At 41.4% G+C, this 23881-nt stretch overlaps 1 protein-coding gene across 2 annotated transcripts in view; it reads left to right on the plus strand.

Moving 5' to 3' along the window:
• Nucleotides 1-20202, plus strand: part of RCAN2 (regulator of calcineurin 2) — a gene marked incomplete at both ends in the record, with an annotated part of 210509 nt that extends 190307 nt beyond the window's left edge. For both annotated transcript variants that reach the window (XM_084228067.1, XM_084228068.1), the window contains 2 exons: nt 2759-2930; nt 20042-20202. In XM_084228067.1, coding sequence (XP_084084193.1) covers nt 2759-2930; nt 20042-20202 — 333 coding nt within the window. The remainder of the gene's footprint in view (nt 1-2758; nt 2931-20041) is intronic.
• Nucleotides 20203-23881: the final 3679 nt, after the last annotated feature.

Here is a 23881-nt window from a genome sequence, read left to right on the forward strand (position 1 = left end):
GTCAATAATTCATATTCATGACACAAGGTTACAGATCTGTGGAAATCTATTTTGTGTATTATTTCATCCAAAAATAATTTCTAGCTATTTTGAAAAGAAATGGGTACTTACTCATGGTTTTTATGAAGTCTGCAGGATTAGAAGATCATATCAATAATGTTCTATCAATATCCTCACTTCATCATTACATACCTGATTCATCTTTCATTGGGCTGTAAACATTATTTCCACATTTGGACTCTGCAGAAATGGCACCATAAAAAGAACATAGACTTTGTTTCTCTTGAAGGCTGAATAATATTCCATTATATATACACCACATTTTCTTCATCTCTTCATCCGTTGATGGCCATTTAGGTTGTTTCCACATTTTGGCTATTGTGAATATTGCTGTAATGATCATAGCAGTGCTCCTATCTGTTAATATCTTAATTTTAGTTGCTTTGGATAAATACTCAGTAATGGATTAGCTAGATCATATAGGAGTTGTTTTTAATTTTCTGGAGAACCTCCCTATTGTTTTCCATAGCAATTGGACCATTATACATTCCCACCAACATTATGCAAGGGTTCCAGTTTCTCCCCATCTTAGTCAACACTTGTTGTGTTTTATTTTTATGATAATAGCCATTCTGATATGTATGAGGTTATATCTCCTTGTATTTTAATTTGTATTTCTCCAATGATTAGTAATGTTCACCTTGTTTTCATACAGCTTTGGCTGTTTGTATGTCTTCTTTGTAGAAATGTTTGTTGATGTTCCTAGTTAGCCCCTTTAAAAACTCAAGTTCTTTGTCCATTTTTTAATAAGGTTATTGGAATTTTTTTCTATTTTGTCATAGGAGTTCATTATCATTTTGGATATTAGTCCCATGTCAGATATATAGTGTTTGTGTGTGTGTGTGTATATATATTTATAAATATAATATATTTATAAATATAAATATAAATATAATATATTTATAAATATAATATATTTATATATATTTATAAATATAAATATATATATATAAATACTTTCTCCTGTCCTGTAGGTTGTCTTTTCACTCTGCTGATCATATCCTTCCCTGTGCTCTTTAGTTTGGTGTAGTCCAACTTATTTCTGTTTCCTATGCTCTTGGTGTCCTGTCCATGAAATAGTTGTCAATACCAATGTCATAAAGCTTTTCCCTTATGTTTTCTCCTAGGGAATTCACATTCTTAGCCCTTCCATTTAAGTCTTTTGAGTTAGTTTTTTGTGTATGGATCCAATTTCATTCTTTTGCATGTAGAGATTCAGTTTCTCCATCATCATTTTTTGGAGAGACTCCCTTTTCTCAATTGTGCATTTCTGGCACTCTTTTTAGAAATCTAAAAATCTAAATTGTGCATTTCTGGCACTCTTTTTAGCAATAATATATTTCTCACTTAAAAATGTTAAGATTGTAGGGCCACCCCGGTGGCGCAGTGGTTGAATGCTGGGTTGCGAAGCTGCCCGCAGCCTCTGCAGTGCTGGTTCGATCCCCGGCTGCTCCCCGGCCACCGGAGGAGGGTCCCACATGGCGCGCAGACCTCTCCTGCCGCCCGCTGCTCTCCTCAGCAGTGTACTTCGGTCCTTCTGCCTGCTCTGCTCCCCGCTCTGGCTCTGGTGAATTCTCTCGCCCTCCTGCGCTTCTGACTGTACCCAGTGCTTGTATAAATAAATGAATAATAAATAAATAGATAAATAAATAAATCTTTAAAAAAATGTTAAGATTGTAGATCTTATGTTAAGTGTTCTTACCACAATAAAATAAAATAAAAACTTCAAAAGGAACATGACTTAGACTTTGACCTCAGTCCCATGTTCAAATCCCACAGTGCTACTCACTTTTGTTACTTGTACAAACCTCAATTTCCTCATCTATTAAGATTCCTTAAAATGTTATATATGGAGTTACCATCTGATTTAGCATTTCCACTCCTAGACATACATCTAAAAGAATTAAAAATATGTTTCAAACAAGTACATGTACACATATGTTCATAAATGTGCTCAAAATAGACAAAAGATAGAAACAAGCTGAATGTCTTCCAAAGATTGAATAGATAAACAAATTGTGGTCTCTTCATCACTGGAATATTATGCAACCCTAAAAAAGAAAGAAGTACTGATATGCTACAACATAAAGGAACCTTAAAAACATTATGCTAAGTGAAAGAAATTAACAAAAAAAACTTACATAAATCCCATTTGTATTAAATTTCCAGAATAGTTAAATCCATGGAGACTGAAAGCAGATTGGCAATTCCCAGGGTCTGACCAGAGGCAGAAATGGTAACAGTTGTTTAATGGGTACCCAGTTGAATTTTTCCTTTTAAATGGTTAATTTCATGTTATATATCAGAGAAAGAGAGAGAGAGGAAAGGAAGGAGGGAAAAAGAAAGGAAGGAATGTGAGGCAGTGTGGGGTGTAAAAGCACCCACATCACCTAGGAAATTGTCAGAAAGGCAAATTCTCAGTTCCCACCCCAAATCTACTGACTCTGTAACCTTAGGAAGGAGACTCTGCAATCTGTGTTTTAGTAAATTTTCTGAGTAATTCTTGTGTATGCTCAAAGTTGATACCCAATTTTGATTAAATAATATAACTGAGTACATTGTGTGTAGTAAGTAGTAATTATTACAGCCTGGTTCATTGGTTCATTGAAGTGGAAGTAAGACTCTGTGACTTAGTGTACCAATGTGGCACATTTGAGACTGTAGTGAATAATGTGTCTTCATTTCTATTGCTTGAAAGGTTCAGACTCCAGAGACAGATGGAGACAAACTGCATTTGGCGCCACCGCAGCCGGCCAAACAGTTTCTCATCTCACCTCCTGCATCTCCTCCTGTCGGCTGGCAGCCCATCAGTGATGCAACACCTGTCCTCAACTATGACCTCCTCTATGCCGTGGCCAAACTAGGACCAGGTAAGCTCAGTGGCCCTTTTTAAAAATGAGCATTTGTCAGCAACCTAGAAAAGCCAGATAAGATTAACAACCTTGAAATCCTGGCTTATGGTAACATGTGTTTCTAATGGATTTATTGCTCTACGTGAACGATGAAAGGGATGATGAATGAGAATGCAGATTTTGTATCTGTTTGAAAGTAATTTAGGAACCAGCACTAAACTCGTGTCAGTCCATATGACTTCTGGATTGCAATGCAGCTATTTTAAGATTGCAAAGAGATAACCTAATTCTTAGGGGAGTTCTCTCTTACCCAAGAAACAGGCAAAATGTTCTTACTAGATGGCCTGAGGATTATGTGCTGTGCAGCCCCCACCACATTTTACTGTTGCCACAGGTGTGACCTGGAACTTCCTGCTACAAGACAATCTACCTGCCAAAGGGGAGCCTCTAAGTCCCCCAGGAAGCTGTTCCAGTAGCATCTAACTTTAGAAAAAATATATGATCACTTTGTGGTGATGTTGATATATATAGCTTAGATTCACTCATTTTCACTGCAGTAGAGTATTCCAATAGAAAATAATACCAATCCACTTTATTCATTCACTCTCCTATTGGTGGATATTAGGGCTTAAAGAGGCAAAGGGGAAAAGGAGGTTCTTTTTAGAGTTGTTTTACTTACCAACCATTTTAAAAATGCATGCCTTTTGCTTTAATGGTGCTGCTAACCTATGAGCCTCACTTTCCCTAACCAAATAGATACATTATCTATCATTTTTGAAGTATCCTGCCATTCAATAAGTACACAGATAAGAACTACTGCTATCCCCATTTCATCAGTCAGATCACAGAGCTATAGAGAGGTGAATGAACTTGCTCACAGTGACCCAGCTGGTTGGTGGCACAACCAAACAGCAAGCCCTGGCTCTTCTGACATCACTACTTGGTCAGGCTCAACACCTTCTGCTAAGAGTCCCATTGCTTTGGTGGACTTCAGGCCTATCCTGTTGCAACATGGGCAAAATCATCATCCTAACCATGAATTGACAGTTATTTCTAACATCATGGTAGCCTCCAGAAAGCTTAAACCTGCATCTGCTGAGTGTGCAAATGAAGGCCTGTGTGCAATATGTGCAAAAGCAAATATCTAGAGGCTCCCTTTTTAAGGGTGGCTGATATTGTGTACCATGGATCAGCTGCAATTTGGATATATCTTCTGGGATAACTTTCTCTTCATGCCTTGCCAACAATGTGAGGCTTTTGCCCTTTATTTTTTTATTCATTTGTCCATTTCCTGTGTCCTTGGAACTTCTTTACCCCCACACAAATGAATGATTCATATCTAACAACTGAGCTGACCTATCATCAAGGTTATATTAGAGGCCTAGGGCTCTTGTGGCTGCTTTAGCTGCCCCAATGAGGGAGCAGGGCCACATCTGGTGTCCACCCCGACGCGCCTCTGCCTTCCTTCTCAACAAGGTGCCAAAGCAAGGAGATGCCCCTTTAGTCTCCTCATGGCATTTTGCATAAATGCTTATTTCTTCTTATAGTAATTTTTTATTGTTCAACTTATATGTTCCCTTCTTTTTTGAGGAGATGATGTATATTATTTCTTTATTTTGGTTTTACCAGCACCTAATATATTACCTTGTACATAGTAGATGCTTAACATTGAGTGAATGTATGCATGAATGACTACATAGATCAGAGCTATCAGCTGCTTAGAGATAAGTTCTTCACTGAAAAACTATTGCTTTCTTATAGTTTTAGTCAGATCGAGTCACACAGCACTAAATTAATGTTTTCCTAATGATAGGACTAATACCATTTCCATTTAGGAAAAAAAAGATTTAGTAAAATTCATTTTTAATCCTTAGACAGGCTCATTTCAATAACAAATTATAACTCCTTCCATGTAAAAGGTTGAGTACCTCAGTTCCAGAAGTACAGAGACAGATTAGAATGAAAACAGAAAAAAAGGAAATCAAGTGATAAGAGGAATGGAGTCTCCTCAGAGGAGACCAACAGTGAAACAGTGAAGAATTGGTGAAGCCAAGTGACTGGGAAGAGATGCAGAAATCTAAAGAAGCTGAGGAAAAATAAGTCTAAAGAAAGAATGCCATGGCACAGGAATCCAGGGCAAGATGGTGCTCAGGTCAGGATCTCTTCAGCAAACCAGGCAGTTTGTGGGACCTTTAATATACCTATCTGGCCACAGAAGGTAAAAGCAGGAGAACTCTTTCATGCAGGACAAATGGGAGGGTGAGGACATAGGTCTTCCCACCCTCAGACATGCAGAGGCAGAACAGCATCCCTGTTCATTTAGAAGGGAATACCAGTGACCTGCTTCCAGAAAGGGACAACTTGTGCTCCCTAGAATGTCTAGAAGACTCTTAAAACAAGCAGGAAGAGGACAGTGCAATTACCAAGGAAGCACAATTAAATGCGGACCTGTGGTTTTTCTTTGAAATCCTTAAAAATCTTTCACAGGATGTTACAACATGAGACCAGGGCCACATAGCACTCAAGAAACTTCTCAGCTCTGTTTGTTATAGTGAAAACAAGTCTACATGCTGCCAAATATGAGAGGCATGATTTCAAGTATTCTTAATCAATGTCTCTATGACAGTACATTTTATTTTTGATCCAGAAAGTAAGATAGATAAATTGGGGGGTTGTGGGGGAAATATTAAATAGAAACAATGGCTAAAACTTCTATAAGGGCTTTCTTTGTGTCAGGCATTGTTTTAAGCCACCTTACTACATCTCATCTAATGCTCAGAGCAATTCTGTGAGAATGGCATTGCCATTCTCATCTATTCATCTGTGAGATATTAGGCACAGAATGGTTGAGTAACATGCCCAAGGCTGCATAGCTGATGGGTTAAAATATATACCTCTGCCACTGGCAAGAAGCGCAAAGGATTACTTGAGTCAAGACTTTGCCCTGGGGTATAAAATGTTTGAGAAACCAGCCAAATCTTTTGAATGGTAAAAGTTAATTTCTCCAGAAGAAACCCAAGGCAGTTGTAAAAGAAAGTTGTTTTTTTTTTTTTTTTTAAGATTTATTTATTTATTTATACAAGCACTGGGTACAGTAAGAAGCACAGGAGGGTGAGAGAATTCACCAGAGCCAGAGCGGGGAGCAGAGCAGGCAGAAGGACTGAAATACACTGCTGAGGGGAGCAGCGGGTAGCAGGAGAGGTCTGCGCGCCATGTGGGACCCTCCTCTGGGGGCCGGGGAGCAGCCGGGGATCGAACCGGCGCTGCAGAGGCCGCGGGCAACTTCGCAGCCCAGCGCTCAACCGCTGCGCCACCGGGGAGGCCCATAAAAGAAAGTTTTAAACAGCTTATATATCTTTTTTCCTCCAGGTTTTGTGCCTCTGTTTATTGACATCCCTAAAACAGAACTTCATTTCTTTCCTCTAATGTCCAGTAGGAAGTGTGGGTCAGAATCTGCCTTCCTCTGGGCTTCTCTAGTGGCCTAGGGGTTAAGTCTCAGCGCTATCACCACTGTGGCCTGAGTTCCATCCCTGGCTAGGGAGCTGACCCACATATGGCACAGCAGACCTCTCCTGTTTCACTCACCCGCTGCTCCCCTCAGCAGTGTATTTCAGTAAATCCGTCTGTTGTGCTCCCCACTCTTTCTCTGGTGAATCCTCTCACCCCCGTACCTCTGGCCTACACCCCAGTTCTTCTATGCAAAAAATATAATATAAAATAAAATTATCCGCCTTCCTCTGCTCTATTGAAAAGACAGCAAATGTCTCTATGAGACAGGGGCTTTCTATATTCACATCAGCCCAGTGGTGAATTTAGAGAGACCCATCATATAGCAGTGACCTAGACAAACTAAGACGGGCTTTGACAAGATAGGAATAAATCAAATATTTATTTTGGCTTATTTTATACTGTCTGTTGTTCCTGACTCCAAAAAGGGTGTAGTGCTGTGTTCTTTTCTGACATGAAACAAAAATAGGACAAATAAAAACCCAGCCCAGCAAAACAGCTTGAGCTATGCCAATCAGCAAAAATGGCAAAATAGAGATGGGTGGTAAATCAGAGGTGGGATGTGAAATGCCAGCCTTTATCCTCCTCTCTAGATGGTTCTGGAAGGTCATTGTCACTGAAATGCCTGCAGGGAGTGATATGAAAAGTCATTGTCTAGTCCCTTTTTTCTTCCTGCTATTTTTAGCTTTTGTTAGGGAGATCAATTTTAGTTAACTGCAGAGGAGGGCTTAAAATGGTACTCGAATTTCAAGTTGCCTACATTTGCTATATTTAGATATTTTTTCAAAATTCTTCTCCATCAAAACATGCCGTAGTAAAGCAATTTTGCTCTTTTGCTGCTGTATATACATTGTTCCCCCAAATGGAAAATATATTTCATTAATGTGTGTAACTTGTAAAGAAAAAGCATTTTCTATTCCAGGCTCATTGATTCAAAGGTACAGAAGATGCCATTTTTAAAATATAGATAAACACCTTTATTTGTGGTACATGAGGTATGACTATTATATAAGCCTCAGCTCTTGTTCAACATTGCCATTTTCTGATCACAGAATATGGAAAGCAAATAAGACAGCCAGTCTGTGATGTTCTAGTCTGTGTGGTTTCCTCATATCACACACACACCCCCACACACACCCACCTCCTGCAACACCCCCCCCACACACACACACACACACACACACTTGAGAGACGTGGATTTGTGCTCCTGGATCATAGAACACATGCTCACAATTTTCTGTCGCCTTTTGAAGGCAGGAGAAAAAAAATTAAAAGGGCTTTTTTGGGTATATATTCCATAATCTCATCAGTCATGACTGAACAGCAATATAAAACATTTCCTTTTCTTATTTCACAGGTAAAACATATACACTATAGAAGAATAGATCCTAAAAAAAAGAGTAGATCATATGACCAAAATGTGTGTGTGTGTGTGTGTGTGTGTGTGTGTGTGTGTAAGCTATTTCCTTAGCCAGGATCCTTATATCAGGAAAGGTAAAACAGCAGCAGTGTCTGTTCCCAAAGAGGAGAGCTCCAGGCCACCTCCACACAGCTCTTCTTCCTTCTGTCCCTCATTGCCTTCTGACCCCACCCCATAGGGTTCACATTGGCCCTTTTCCCTTCCCCCTATTATTTTTTTAAATTTTTTAATTTTATATAATTTTTACATCACTGTCCCCCTAGTCTTATCTTCCCATCCCTTCTCCATGTTTGCCTCAGACTGTCTTGCCTTTGCCTTCCTTCTAAGGTTCTACTTCTTGCCCCAAGCACTAATTCAGGGCCTCAGCCATTCAGTTGGAGATGAGACTGAGATAGAGGAACAGGGGCAGAGCCAGAGCCAGAGCTAGAGGGTAGACAGTCCATCTATAACTCTTCGTTTTTCCTCCTGAGTAATTATTGGTATTTAAAACCTGAAGTATTGAGTTCCAGTGAAAAACATCAGGAAGTTTACAAAAGTCCCGAACCCCACCCACATTCAAATATGCTATTTAACTGTTTATTGTTCTTAAGTTACCTGCTGATTTCCCACAGCTATGGGGACACACACACACACACACATTTCCAACTTTTGGAAACTTTCTGATATTTTTCACTGTGACTCAGTCCTTTAGGTCCTGAATGACTCAGGAGGGAATGAAGATAAATGGTCCTCTAATCCAGTCTTAGAGGAAACTCCCAGAACACAAGCAAACTTTCTTGTATTGAAATAAAGCTAATCTTATTAAAAAAAACAAAAACTACAAAAGAATTCTCTCTCTCTCTCTCTCTCTCTCTCTCTCTCTCTCTCACTTTCTCTCTCCCTGCCCCTCTCTTCCTCTCCTACTCCCCTCCAACTTACAAAGACCCCCTCTGTTTTCTTCCTCTGATCTGATGTGGGTCAGGACTGAGGATGGATGGGTCATGAGGAGAATGATGAACCAGAGTCACTCAGATGGATAATCTTCTCCAACAGGAGATCATCCTAGCACCCTGAGGCAGAGCAGCCTGGTGGGCCCTGCTGTCTTTTCTCCCCCGACTCCGAGCCTTCTTCCTAAGTCCCAGAGGCTCCGTGGTGACCCTGCTTTGGTACTCAGTAGCTCTCAATTGGCATCCTGGATCTACCTGTTTGTGCTGACCCTGAGCAGTTTTCTTCACCCCGCTACACCTCTTTTTTTAAAAAATGGTGATTATCTGACTGCCTGCAAGATCATCATGAAGATGGAATCATTAATATACACAAGGCATTGAATACAGCGCCTAGCACGTAGTAACAGCCAGATCCCTGGTGGGGTTATGATTATTCTGCTCTGAGCAGCATCATTTAGTGGGGCATCCTCGGCGATGTTCCCTCCATCACGTCGATTAAAGCATGAAAAGCACTCGGAATAGTGTCTACCCGTCAAAAGGTGACGTGCAGGTCCTCGTGGGTGGTGCTTGATTTTTACATGGACTTGTTCTCTGAACTGCCAGTGAAATACTTGGGTTGGTCTGTGCTTTGCTTTATGCTCTTTGTCACCAGGACCAACAGAATATTCTTTGATGGAAGCAGCTACTGCACAAAGGAAAAAGGACAAAGTTGCTATTCAGTGATTGTTCCTGCCCTCCAGTCTACCCACAACATTTTTCTCCCAGATTGATCAAAATTTAATATGAGTTCATAGAAGCACAAAGAATACAAGAGAAAAAATATTTGCAGAGGATTTTCCTCCCTGGAATAATTCTTTTAATCCTGATTCCCTCTTCCCACTTCAACTTAGAAAACAAATTATTTCTCCATTTTCAGATTATTCTTGTGAATAGGCAGCTACCAAGTAGCTGTGATTTTTTTTTTAAATTTCTAATATATCCCTCTATTCTGAAATAGCTACCCCCTTTTTTTGTAACTATAAATGAAACTCCAACATGTAGAGAGGTGTTTCTTTTGCTTTAGGATGGTTAAAACTCAGGATGTGAGTTTGAATCCAGGCTCTACCTTTTATTTAGCTGCGTGATCTTGAGCAACTTATTTCACCTTCCTCTGCCTCATCTTCAGTAGTAAAATTGGATTGTTGCAAACCCCAAATGAGATTCCCCACATACATTTATATGCTCAAACTTGAACTTAATAAATGTTCAGAGTGTGTTACCTATTTATTATTATTTTTATTTCCAAGCCAAATCTTAATTAAAATGTGAGTGCCCATGTTAAGTTCCAGGCTCGGTGTTTCACACAATGGAAGCAATGATATTTTGGAATTGACAGCCCTCCATGTCGCAGTACTGTTCGTGTCTCTGGGCCTCACCTACTAAATGTCAGTATCCACACCCAACCCAGTTCCTATGACAACCAAAAACAAAACAAAATAAATCCCCATCTTTCAGCCACCACTAGGAGTGTAGTGTAGCACCCTTGCTTAAGAAGTACACTGATCGCACTTTTGCTGTATCAAGTAATTCTCAAATGTGACATGGACACAATTGTCATGGACATAGAAGCAAGGGCTGCTCCTGTGGGACCAGAGGACCAGTGTGGGAACAGACAGAAGAGGGGAAAAGGGGTAGATGGGAGAGAGAAGTGTCATCCACTGCCCTCACCCCCTCCCAGGACACACACACACACACACACACACACACACACACACACACACACACAATTTTTGCTTCCCTGTGGAAGAAAAGAAAATAAGGGGTGACAATTTGTGAGTAGATACTTTGAAATACTCTTCAATAGTATAACTGAGTGAAAAAAATAGTGCAACTTTTGGAAACTTCCTCATGCTTTTCATTGTGACTTAGTCCTTTGGACCCAAAGTCAAACCAGCATTATCTCTGCCAGGACTCAGAGAGGTTTAAAGACATAGAAGCTCAAAAAAACTGCCTATGCCTGGGTAGAGGATGGCAGTGTAAGTTGCACCTCACCCCTGCCCTCACGCCTCACGCTGCCCTGCTCCCAGCATTTCCCTCTGTCCTCCCACCTCTTCCAGTGGTCAGGGAGCTGCTCAGTGCCTGCACCTCCCACTCTACAGTTAACAAGGAATCAGTAAGCAGGGACTCTACAGCCTGTAGGTCTTCTTGCCAAATTTGATCAAGTCCTCAACCTAACACTTGAAAGGAAATCTAAATGTGAACTCCTTTCATCCCCAACTCTTTTTCAGTCTCACCAGCAGGCAGCATATTCAGTAAAAACTGACACACCTAAAAATTCCATTTTAATTATTGTTCAAGATGAGGTTCCCTACTTACTCTTATTTAAAAAAAAAAACACATTCACAATAAAAATATTTGAGGTGAGTGCTTGCAGTGCCTCTCAGAAATGATCAAGCCCAACATGATTTTAATTCTGGAATTTTCATTCTTCTTAATCCAAAGCTTAGCTCTGGTACACTACCCAGAGGTTCTATGTTCAAGGGTCCTATAGGAAATGGTCTTAGCACTTGCCTTCAGCCATTACTCATTCTTCAAATTCAGTCATTTCATAGCTGATTCCTGCTTTTTCTCTCATTAGCTTAGAACTACCTGAGGGTTAGACAAGAAGAAAGACATGAAACCACTAATGCCAAGTCTGTTCTGATGAAAGGCTAAAGCTGAGAATACGTGACTGAGTTGCGCAATAGCCAGGGCTCCCTAATTCTGACATCAGGAACCAGGCAATTTTACTCACATAGCCACAGTGATGCGAAATGTCAGACTGCCCCAAGGAGGGCAGGTCTTTTCTACTGGGTTTAGACCATGGCCAGGAGCAGAGCAGAACAAGGCCCTTCACAGACAGGGATGAATCAAAGGGAAAGGTAGGAGTGAGCTGGGCACTTCTGGTTCTTTCCCCAAAGTTATCTATCCGGCAGGTGTTACTTTTCAACTGAGGAAACTAAGAGAGGAGCTGGAGTGCTATGCTAATGGAGTTTCCAGACATAGAAGGAACCTCTAGCACTGGTGACGTGTCCACTCTACCGTAACAACATTTGAAGCATAGGCGAAAGAAGCAAACAGCAATTAATTTCAATTCAACCGTAGTGGCTTGGCTTGCTTTGAACAAAATGTACATGATCTATAACAAAATGAGTATACTCTTACCCTTTGCTGCATAACAAACTATTCCAAAATTTAGGCTTAAGACAATAGCAATCATTTCTTCTACCTACAGATCTGCTCTTGAACGGGGCTTAGAGGGACAGCTCATTTCTGCTCTGTGCCATGTTACCAGGACAACTCAGCTAGGTCTGGAACAATACTCATGATGGTTCACACATGACTGGAAAGTTGCTGTGGCTGTTGACTAAGAGGTCATTTAGGCTGTGGGTCCAGGCCCTAGGTCCTCTGTATGTGAGCCTCTCCATGGGCTGCTTGGACTTCCTTACAACATGGAGGAGAGCTCCTTTCAAGAGTGAACACCCTGGTGGAGCAAGTTGGAAGTGCATTTTCGTGAACTAAGGAGTAGCACTCTGGTCAAGGCAGGCCTCAAGGCCTGCTCAGATGTGAGGAGAGGGAACACAGTGGGAACAGACCTTGATGGAGAAAGAGAGGCAAGGTTGTAGGAGAGTAATGTTGGACGAGTATTACAACCATCTTTGCAAAACACAATCATCTTTGCAAAACACAACTTTCCTATTGAGAATTCATCTTTAATATGAGAACCAATAAAGTGAAAGCAAGAAGGAAACATAGAGGACTGTTTCCCAAAGTTCAAAGCTGCCACAGAGATATCAATGAACTCTGTTTATAATGTATATTCCTCTTTTTATTATTTGCTTGTCTTTTGAGAAGAATCATTGTGAAGGAGACCATATCTAAAATAACTAGCAACTGGCCAAACAAAAAGAAGCAAAGATGCAAGAGAAATAGTCTATCTTTAGCTAGAGAACAAATAATCACTAAAAGTATGTTGCCATGAAAATGTACTACATACAAGAAAAAGTTAAAAGTAGGCTTCCTTCCAGTGAAGTATCTTGGACAATATGGAGCCACGGGGGTGGTGAGAGGTGAGGCAGGACTGGGGAATGACTGGGAGCATAGTCTTTGAAATTAGACAGGTTGAGACTGAACTTGGCCTAGCCAAGTGTGATCCCAGCTTCCTCTTATCTAAACTAGACATTTTGAAGTCCACCTTACAGAGTATTATGATTAAATATATAAATTATGCAAAGATTTGTGCTGTTTTGCATTTAGTGAGTCCCCAGTAAATATTTTTTAAAGGCAGTTAACAAGTGTCTACGGCATCTCCTATGTCCTACTACTGATAGCTCACTGAAAATAGGGTAAATAGCTGCTCTTAAATAGTTTTCAGCTTAATTGAAAAGCTAAAATTTACACAAACCATGGGAGAAACATTCATGTCTGCTATGTGCTGATCATACACAGTCAAGTCAAGTTGATGCCTTTTATAAAACAATAATGTATTTATTGAGCACTTACATACACTGCAAGCTATAGCTATCACAAAAGAAGCTAAAGTTCTAACTTTAGTGATTTGGAATCACTAAAACATCACCAGATGAAATAACTAATTAATGACACAAAAAGTAATATAATTATAATAAGTGGTTCACGCTATCTCAGCAAAAGAACTCAGAGATCTCATTCAAAAACAACCTAAGATTTTTTCTCTTGAAGGAATAGAGGTATGGAAATGGGTCAAAAGAGAAAAGGAAAAGGAGAGAAAGTTACCAGTAGGGGGGGGGAGGCCAGAAGAAAGGAATTATTGGTTAGGGGAAAGATGAATGCATTTTGAGGATGGTACCATGACACCCAATGTTGATCTGAACCCTGGGACTCAGCAGGTCATCATCACCCCTTATTCCTGTTTACTGCAGTGCCTCCAGTGAGTAAAAGCTCCTCTCAATTATTCAGCTGCTTAGCCCTTTAACTTTTCTCTGGAGTGAGTGAATTAGTTCATCACATCAAAAACCAGAAATGATAAAAATAATAACACTTTAAATAATCATATCATGCATCTCGGGAGGGCTTCATCAAGTATGTGACCATATGTATTTCCTAGTATCCAAGGCCACTGTGGTGATTCCCATTTAGTGGTGAGGAAAACTGAGACTTAGAAATCCTATAGGACCCCCAGTGTCACACCGCTAGTATGTGATAAAGTGAAGTCTGCAGATATTTTTTTTTTTAAGGAAGCTTCTTCTGGCAGGGAGATCTGTGGTGAGGAAGCCAGCTAAGAGCGCTGTGCGTAGGAGGAGGCGAACCGCAGACAGGGTCACCACAAGCGGGGGGGGGGGGGGGGGGGGGGTAAGCAGGTAGGGAAATGTTTCGAAACAACATTCAACAATGCTCAGTGACTGATTAACTTCCAGAGATGAAAGACAGAGAAGATTTAAGGATGACAGACCGATTCTAAGAATTTGTACCTCAAAGGCTGAAAGAATGATGGAAGTGATAGTTGGGAAGGAAACATAGATTGACAGGGAAAATAAATAACTCTACTTCAGAGACGTGAGTTATATAGAGATGTCAGGATGCCTAATCTCAGGTAGTTCCTCTAGGTGACGCGAACTGGGCGTCACGCTGTTCCAGAGAAGCACCGCGGTAGACACTGAGGGAAAAGCAAATCGGAGCCTGTGCCTGTCTAGACTTTGCTGTATCCTGAAAGCTCCTAGTGCAGGGTTCTTCTCTCTTCTTTGGCAGAACTCAAATAAGCTCTTGTCCCAGGAGGTAGGGAAGCTTTTGGAGGTTTTCTCTTTCCCTCCATCACAAAAATTTCTTGTTTGGAATCTGAACAGTCTCGACTCAGCTTTAACATACTTAAATATAGCTCTGGATCATTCTCCCACCCTTAACACGTCTGCATTATGCTGACTTTTACAAACCAGACATACTCACACTGATTATTTTAGAGATAGTTCAAGGAGGGGCCAACTTATGCATGGCCCATATGTTGAAAATGACGTGATGAAGAATTGCCATGGCGCTGAACCAGCATCACCAACATACTTTTCTGAGATTGTGCCAGAGCCATGTTACCGCATCCCTGGGGCCCTGGTGTGCAGAGGGACTTGACCTTCTCCTTCCTGAGAACAAGAAGCAGCTGCCCATGGCTCTGCTTCTCCAGACTTGCAGGAATCACCAGCCTGTCTCCATCTACTTAGAAAAGAAGATAGACCTCAGGCATCTATTATGAACATTTGGAAGCCGCTGGCCATTCCAGAAGCTCAGATTTAACTTTTGACCATGTCCTAGAGGATGTTGCACTTGTTTGACTGGGAATCTGTTTCATGGGGGGAGATGGAAAACCCATATCCATGCATTTTCTGAAAGCTTTCGGTTCTAGGCTCCTTTCTGCTCACAGTATAGAGGACGGTTTGAAAACAGACTGGAGAATGAGCATGTGGTGGGTGAACTCTGCTTGTCCTTTCACAGAAATGCTGGTCACCTGGCCATTGTCCCTGCACTGTGACAGGACCTGTTCCATACCAGGTGGACAAGCCCCTGGGGCACCTTGTCGACCGAGCTCAGTGGGGCCCCGCGCTGGGTGACAGCATTGACGTCACCCCTTGTGGTGCAGGAATTAGCTGAAGCCCTAAGGGAAAGAGAGGCCCAAAAAAGAATTCCATCCAGCAAGACAAAAGTTATTTCTTTTTATTTTGTGGACTCTCAGCAGCTGTTAAGCTTTACTGGTTTTTGATAGTAAGAACATTTCCAGAAATAGAACAGTGAAATGTCAGAGTTAATGGGATCACAGTAATAAAATAGCTCTACTACCAACCAATCTGGCTTTATTAACGCCACATGAATGTTGCCCTGCAAGGAGCACCTTCCCCCCCACATCCTTAATGTGCTCCCCACACCCAGTACTAGAGAAAAGCATCCGCTTTGGAATGGGTTACCACAATGCAACTAGAGATGCCTTCAGGGGAATGTTTTTCTACAAACCAGGGCAAGCAAACAGTTTAAGTGTGCGTGTGTGTGTGTGTGTGTGTATTTTGCAATTTTTAAAAAAGATTTATTTATTTATGCATACAAGAACTGGGCTACAGGCCAGAGTTGCAGAGGGTGAGAGGATTCACCAGAGACAGAGTGGGGAGTGGAACAGTCAGATCTACTGAAATATACCGCTGAGGGGAGCAGCAGCTGAGGATAGCTTCACTGTGCTGTGCTTCACTGTGCTGTGCCTAACCCCTTGCACCACCAGGGAGGCCCTTTGCAATTTTTTAAGAAGCTTCTTGCCAGTGCACTAGGGGAGAAAAAGGGGTCAAAACAGGGGAGAGAAGAACATAGGGATTGTGGTGATGGATCAGGGTGCTGTCATGGTGAGGCAGCTACAGATTCCACACCTGAGGGGAGAAATCAGATACTGTCCAAAAATAAACAAAGATATAAGAAAATTAATGAATAAATTTAAAATAAAATGAAGTAAAATAAAAAGCTTCTTGCCAGCAGATGAAGGAAGGAACAAGACATCTGATCAGCCCCCTGAGTCTCCTGCCATCAAATCACCACCACTGCACCCAGATCCCACAATCTTCTGGTCACCCTCCCACGGCATATGCTACCTGGTATCTGGCATCAGAGAGCCTGCTGGCCGTCTCATCCCAGCATCACAACCAGCAGAGCCAGGAACAGGCCATTGCTGTTTCTTTTTTTTTTTTTTTTTAAGGTTTATTTATTTATACATATGAGAACTGGGTACAAACCAGAGGTTCGGGGGTGGGGTGAGAGGATTTACCAGAGACAGAGTGGGGAGCAGAACAGGCAGACTGACTGAACTACACTGCTGAGGGGAGCAGTGGGCGAGTCAGAAGAGGTCTGCTGCGCCATGTGGGTCACCTCCCTGGCCGGGGATCGAACTCGTGCTCCAGTGGCTGCAGATGGCTTCATAGTGCTGTGTCTTAACCCCTTGCACCACCAGGGAGGCTCTGGCCATTGGTGTTTCTTCAAAAGTTGCTGCTTCTCCAAGTGTGCGAACTTGAAAGAAATCCTACCTACATAACCAGAGCCACCGCATTGGTCGCTTTCTCAGTCTTTTGTTTGAGGGTGTGTCTCACGCAGAATTGAAAAGCATTCTCGGGGGAAAGAGATTTTCAAAGCCCTGGATACAATGAAGTCAGTCTTGTTTGCTGTGAAATTTTAAGGGACTTGCTTTTCACCCAGCAGCAAGGATGAGAACTCAGCCAAAGCTCAGCAGTTGCTGCGGGCTGGGAGTGGCCACAGAGCTGATCTGGGTTTCTCCTCTGCACTTGGCCAGCATCCCTCCCTGCATGCTCCTCTACCTGTACTCTCCCCATTTCCTGTGAAAAAGTTATCATGCAAAATGGAGGAAGGGAGGGCACCTTCTACGTGAGCGGATGTCCCCACATAGGCCACAGCCTCCTGCCTGGCACGCAAAGCCCACAGTGGCCACAGACCTGAAACACCAAAAAAGCATCTGACAGTGCTAGGTGCCAAGGCACATATTACTGCACCCTAATAGTGGTAAATGCTGTTTTTAACAAGCACCCAGTGAACTGTAAGGTGTTCAAGAACCACTGCCCCAAGATACTATCTACAGGGCCTGCCAGCCTGACTTACATGTGACACTCATATTAAACTGGTTTGATGCAGACTCCTCTCCGTGGCTATATCTGAAGTGGCTCTGCTACCTTGAGACTTTGATTAAAATCCTTTCAGGAGAATAGGACTCACAGCTAAATGAACATCAGTGTCTACAACTACCAGAATATATATGTAGTAATTTGGGAATGGATTGTGGCATGATCGGTTAGCTCTATCAGTTTCTGCCCTGGGGATGGGTGTGTGTGTGTGTGTGTGTGTGCAAGCAGACCATAGTGTCACTCAGCACATGTCTCCTTCCTGATTCTGCTCCATGTCACCTTTCTTTGTCACTGGCATCTCCTGAATCAACTGCTTCACATAAGCTTATGTCAGAGATTTCATATCTGTTGACACAATCCTCCTTATAATTTCACCAAATCTAGCCTTGAAATTATCATCATCATGAACCATAGTTCTTTGAGTCTGGCCAGCTCCATCCCTCTTCACTACCAATATCAGGGAAATGCTGACTATTCTGTGAAGTATTCACTGCTGCCATGCAGGAAAGACTGTGCTCTCCACACCAGTATGTTGAGAGTGTCTGATAAGGGCTTCTCTGACTCTAACCAGGAAGAGAACATTCTTGGGGTGCTATGCCTGTATTAGTTTGATAGTTTGTATTTGTATAAAAAACACTACAGACTCTGCGATCTAAAACCAAAAAATGTATTGGCTGTTCTGAAATATACTCAAATTCTACAGGTTTAAAGCCTTCCTCCCTCTGAGGGTACTGGAAAAGGATCTATTCCAGGTCTCTTTCCTAGATTCCTTGTCTAGGAAAGAGTAACTCCAATCTTTATATGGCTTGAGAGTGCCATATGGTGTGAGAGTGCCATTGTGCTAATTTCCCCTTTTTGTAAAGATGCTGGCCATTTTGAAGTAGGCTCCACCCTAATAACTCATTTTAACTTAATCATCTGCAAAGATCCTACTTTTTTAAGTGAGGTCACTTTCACCAATATAGGATACAAAGACCTCAACATCCTTTGGGGAAGACCATTCATCCCGACCATGACCCTGAATGTTTACCCCCTTCCCAGCATCACTTAGAAGAGCATTGGTACCTACTGCATCATCTATGCTCCTCATTACCAACATCAGTACCCAGAAATTAAAACTGTACCTTGCAAGAGTTTTTTTTTTTTTTTTTTTTTTTTAACCTATGGTACTTACCACCTGTGAACAGTAGTTCACAAATAGTACTGCAGCATTAGGACTGACAACACTTGTAATCACCCAGAAGGGGCACATTCTTCTCCAGACTGAGGATGATAGGCAGGATTCCTGGGCTGAGTAGTGTCTGGCTTTGATCCTAAAAGAGGACAGGTTTTAGGGAACTCTTAGAACAAGGCGAGACTGTGCCAAATAATCACAGCTGGTTTTGTGAGTATAAAAATGTAACTCTCATGCTTGGGGTCCAACAAGTAAACCAAAATTTGACCAAAGCAGATAAGGAGTTAGTGGTGGTAATGTGAAGATCAGTGAGCAATTACACAGGGATTTCTATGTTCCTCTAAGGACTTGATCCAATGAGACCTGGAGAGCCATTGTCTAGGAAACACTGTGTTTAGATTTTCTGTTGATTCATGAGGGATGGAAAGTAAGGGATGGGGGATGTTGGGTGAAGATTAAGATAAGTATGTCAATAGTTGAGAAATTACAAGCATGCAGATAGAGAATGGGCCTCCTCCTGCCTATCTCTTGGAGGTCTTCCACTTGTCTTTTAGACTCAGGTCAACTGTCACCTCCACTGAGAAGCTTTCATAGTTAATTGCTATCACAGCATGGTACCATAGTCCTTGAAATACATTAACGTATGACACCTTGACATATATGCCGCTTACATGGTGTATTGCGACACTTCCTTTTCCACATGTTGCCATTGGCTGTGCTCTTGTGAAAAGCACAGATATGTTGTTTTTTTTTTAATTGTGCTGTGTAGCCTGTATGACTAGCAATGGGCCAGTCTGTGAGAGATGCTCAATAAATTCTTCCTGAAGTGAAACAAAGACAGGCAGTTCTTTGGCTAGTAATAATTTGACAGTATGATGAACTGATCAAGAATGACAGATTCCTGGGACCAGAGGGACCTTGACAGCCATCTAACCAGTTGCCCAGTAACCACTGCAAATCCCAGATAAGCAATGACCCCCCTTTATTCCATTCTGGAGCATGTCCTGCTATAAGAGTTACATAGCTGGAAGAGAACAAAGAGACTGCCTTATCCAAAAGATGAAGAAGTGAAGTAATTGGTTGAAGGGTACTCACCAATTAGTGGTAGTGCTGGGAAATAAAGAGAAACTGAAAAGTGCCAGTCCTCACCACAATCCTATGGAGTGCAAGCATTACCATTTTGAAGCTCAGAGTTGAGCATGCTGAGGCTGAGAGAGGTGAAGTGGCCTGTTCAGGGTTGTACAGTTAAAAGGTGGTCGAACTGGGATACAATGAGAGGTCAAGCTCATCCCGTTTTCCACTGCCCCATAGTGTCCCTGGAAAGGATCCCAGGTTTCCTGAGATACTGTGAAATGTTCTTCTGTAAAATGTTCTCATTTCCCAAGCAAGCCTCAGTAAAGATTCTATTCATAAACCCTCTCCCTCTCTCATCCCCCGTTGCTCTTGTTTTTCAGGAGAGAAGTATGAGCTCCATGCAGGGACTGAGTCCACCCCAAGTGTTGTGGTACACGTGTGTGACAGTGACATAGAGGAAGAAGAGGATCCAAAGACGTCCCCAAAGCCAAAAATCATCCAGACCCGACGTCCTGGCCTGCCACCCTCCGTGTCCAACTGAGCTCACCGCTCCACCTCAACGATAATATCTGTCTCTTCTTTATCATGCTTCCCCCGCCCCGCCCTGTTGTTTGTCAGAAAAACAAATAATTGCCTTTAAATCCCTGGGTGTTTGGTTGTTTGAGATTCCTTCCTTGTAATCAAGCCTCTTGGACAAAAGGGCTAGGAAAAAAGTGGTATGTTTCCTGATCATATCATACCCATCAAGTATAATCCATTATTTAGAAGGTTCTAGGAAAAAAGTAGTATTTTCTTATTAAACAATCAGCACAGCCTATCTTCATTCTCTCATGTTGATCCAAGCCAGAGACATCAGTAACAAATAGCACCTGTGTTGTTTGTGAGCTGTTTCAGTCCCAGTCCTGACGTGTGTGCTTTGTTTTTCCTGGCCACTTAAGTAGGACCATAAGTAAACTTGACTTTGACTGCATGAGATACCCCTATCTGGTCTCACTCAGTCCTCTGCATCCCGACATTCCCAGGACATGCATGATCACCAGCATTTATTTTCATGATTTGAGGATATACTATAACTCACCAATTGTCAGCATCCAGCCATGTCTGGTCTAGATTAGGAAAATGATCAGCATCATCCAGCTAAACGAGTCTGGGTATATTCACTATTTTGAGTCAGTACTTCATAGCTCTGTTGAAATTCCTGGAGGCAAAACTGAGCTTCGCCCCAAAGATATTCCTCAGTAGATTTTGACCACCTTCATATAGAATTTTCCCAGCCTCGTTGGGGAGGCTTGTCCAGGGTGATAGAGACCGATTTCAGACAAACCTATTTATTACAAAAGTTTCATGGTGTCTGAACGATTGTTTTTTCTCTTTGTATATTTGTACAAACGTTTCAGCTGTGCTTTTAAAATCTGGATGTTTTTTATTTAGTGATTGTTCAGCCATTAGCTGCTTAAAAACATAATATGTGCATTGCTTATGAATGCATTCATATACTAATACAGATAATCTGATAATACTACACTCTTATGGATAATGCTGAATTTTGAAAGGGCGCAGACTTCTCATGCCAATAGATAAATGATTAGCCAACATCTTTGCTATCAAGACCACTTGTTTTTAAATAAAGTGAAGATACCAGTGTCAGTTGTAGACAATTTGGTGACGTTAAATCTCCAGAATGTAGCAGTGCTGAACATATTAAAATGAAAGGATGATATATAAATATATGCCGAGCCTACTCATGCAATGCCTATATTGCTCAAAAAATGATTTGTTTTCATTACATGTGATTTTTCTATTTCTCTAGCCCAAAGTGCATTACAGAAGATACACTTATAGAACCATTACCTTCTGCTGTATGTGCCAGGCCTCATCTACTCCTGTACATTAATGAATTATTTTAGATGCAAATGCCAATTATGATGGAGTGGGGAAATACCTTTATTACCCAAGCCTCAGAAAACACACAAGAATAGTAATACAGTCAAGTGATGGAAGGATTGTTGTGGGTTTTGATTAAGGTGTATGTTAGTTTCATCAGAAACTTAAAACATAAGACTGATCACTCAGAAATTAAAGTCCGTTCTACTGTGAATATAGCAATATAGTACTGGATACAGTACAGGCGAAACTGAGGACAGCATTGCTTGTTAAATCCTGAGTTTCCATTAAAAAAACACGAAGGCTCCTTTTAAAAATAAAATCTGAGGAGTGTATAATAAGCAAATGCTTTGACTTTCCTTTGCTGTGGAGGTTTCTGGATTTTGGATTTTGAGAAATGATAGACTAACCATCATAGTGGAGAAACCCTGCCCTCTAGTGGAAGAAACACTCTCTTCAGCTGTTGAGAGGCATGAACTGCCCGCCGTCAGCCATTTTGTGCTGAATTCTCTCAGTCTTCTGCGACTCATCTGGCTTTTTAACCTATCCGGAATTTTCAAAATGCAGATTCTAAAGACATGGGAGTGAGAGAAAATGTTTGGAAATGATTGTTAAATGTTTTAAAACAGAGGCATCGGCTATTTCCAACCAAATTTAGAGTTGAAATGATCATTGTGTGTAATCCTAAAACGAAATCTCAGTGAATGACCTAAATGGTTAGTCTTAGTGAAATGTATGACCAAGTGGCAATGCCTGTCTCAGATCAGGTAATTCTTCCATTAGGTTGGGTCTGGGGAGGGGCTGAAGCGGAGCTTTTCCCAGCAAACGGGTAAAAAGTGGGAAGCTCTTCTGAAGGGGAGCCTCCTAGCACTGTGAAAGTCAGAATCGCCTCAGCATTTCCATGACGCACATTATGCAAACCTCTTTAGCACTATTTTAAGTTTGAAAAGTTTAAAAGTGGAGGGGAAGGGGGAGATTTCCACCAATTGAATCATTTGTGCACGTGTATAGCTCGAAGAGCTTAGACTTCAAATATACCTGGTGAATGACGCTTTGTCCATGTGGTGTAATTTCTGTGTGGTCTGCCTGAGTCGGGTATTTTTTGTGGGGGGAGTTCTGAAGGAGTGAATTTTGGCCTACAGCCTCTAAGAAGTTACCCTTGGATGGGAATAATCCGTGGGGACTCTTCCTGGAGTGAGCAGAGGGAGAGGCTGGCATTTCAGAAGCTTGGGAATTAGAGCAAGGCCTGGAGGGAGGTCGCCGATAAGGGAACTGGGAGAGTGCCCTGCCCTGCTTTGTCTGCCAAGCTTCAACCACCTCGATACTAAACTCATTCCAAGTGCGCGAGGCCCTCTTGTAACATCTCCCCAACACTATTCTTTAGTTTAAAACACAATGTGATACCTGAGATAGACCGAAAAATTATTACACGGAGTACCAAAAATATTGTCATGAAATAAGATCAATATATTGTATTTCAGTAAAATTAAGAATGATATAATTCAAATTATGCCATTAGGAGACTGAAAAGAAAAAGCCTCAGCCTAAAAGATATTTTCAATACATGTAGTTGTTAAATAATTCATCTGTAAAAAAAAAAAGTTCATACAAATCAATAAGAAAAAGACTCCATTTTCTGTGAATTGTCACACACACACATACAAAATAACCTAATGAGCCATAGACATTTTAAAATAATTAACATTTTTCAGAGAAAGGCAAATGAAAACCTCTGAAAACACACCACACAACTATAATATGGGATGATACGGAGCAAGGCAGGTTATCAACCCCTACCATCCCTTTGGAGCACTCGTAGTACTACAGCTAAACACATGCCCACCTGGGAGCTATTCCACTCTGGGACATACACCCTGTGGATAGGAATTCTCACACTGATACTTGAACAATACCATTGCCAGAAGCCTTGCTCACAGCAACCATTAACTGGAAACAACCCACATGCAGACTTAATAAACTCTGGTACGTTCATATAAAGGAATATTACAAAGCAGTAAAAAAAAAATAATTACTAAAACATACAATAAAATGGATAGTTCTGAAAATCACACTTTTAAGCAGAAAAAGACAGCCATGAAAGAATACATGACATGTGACTCCACTTGAAAAGTTAATAAAGAGTCAAAACTGACCCAAATTGATAGAAATTATAATAGTGGTTTTCCTCTTAGAGGGTACTGACCGAGACACCTGGAGGGCCTTCTGGGGTGCTGTAAACAGTCTCCATCTCCATCTAGAGCTCTGTGGATTTATACATATGCAATAGCCATTTAAAATGGGTGCAATATACTGGACACAAATCATACTCCATCTGA

Source organism: Talpa europaea (assembly GCF_964194135.1).
Source record: "Talpa europaea genome assembly, chromosome: 2".
Lineage (NCBI taxonomy): Eukaryota > Metazoa > Chordata > Mammalia > Eulipotyphla > Talpidae > Talpa > Talpa europaea.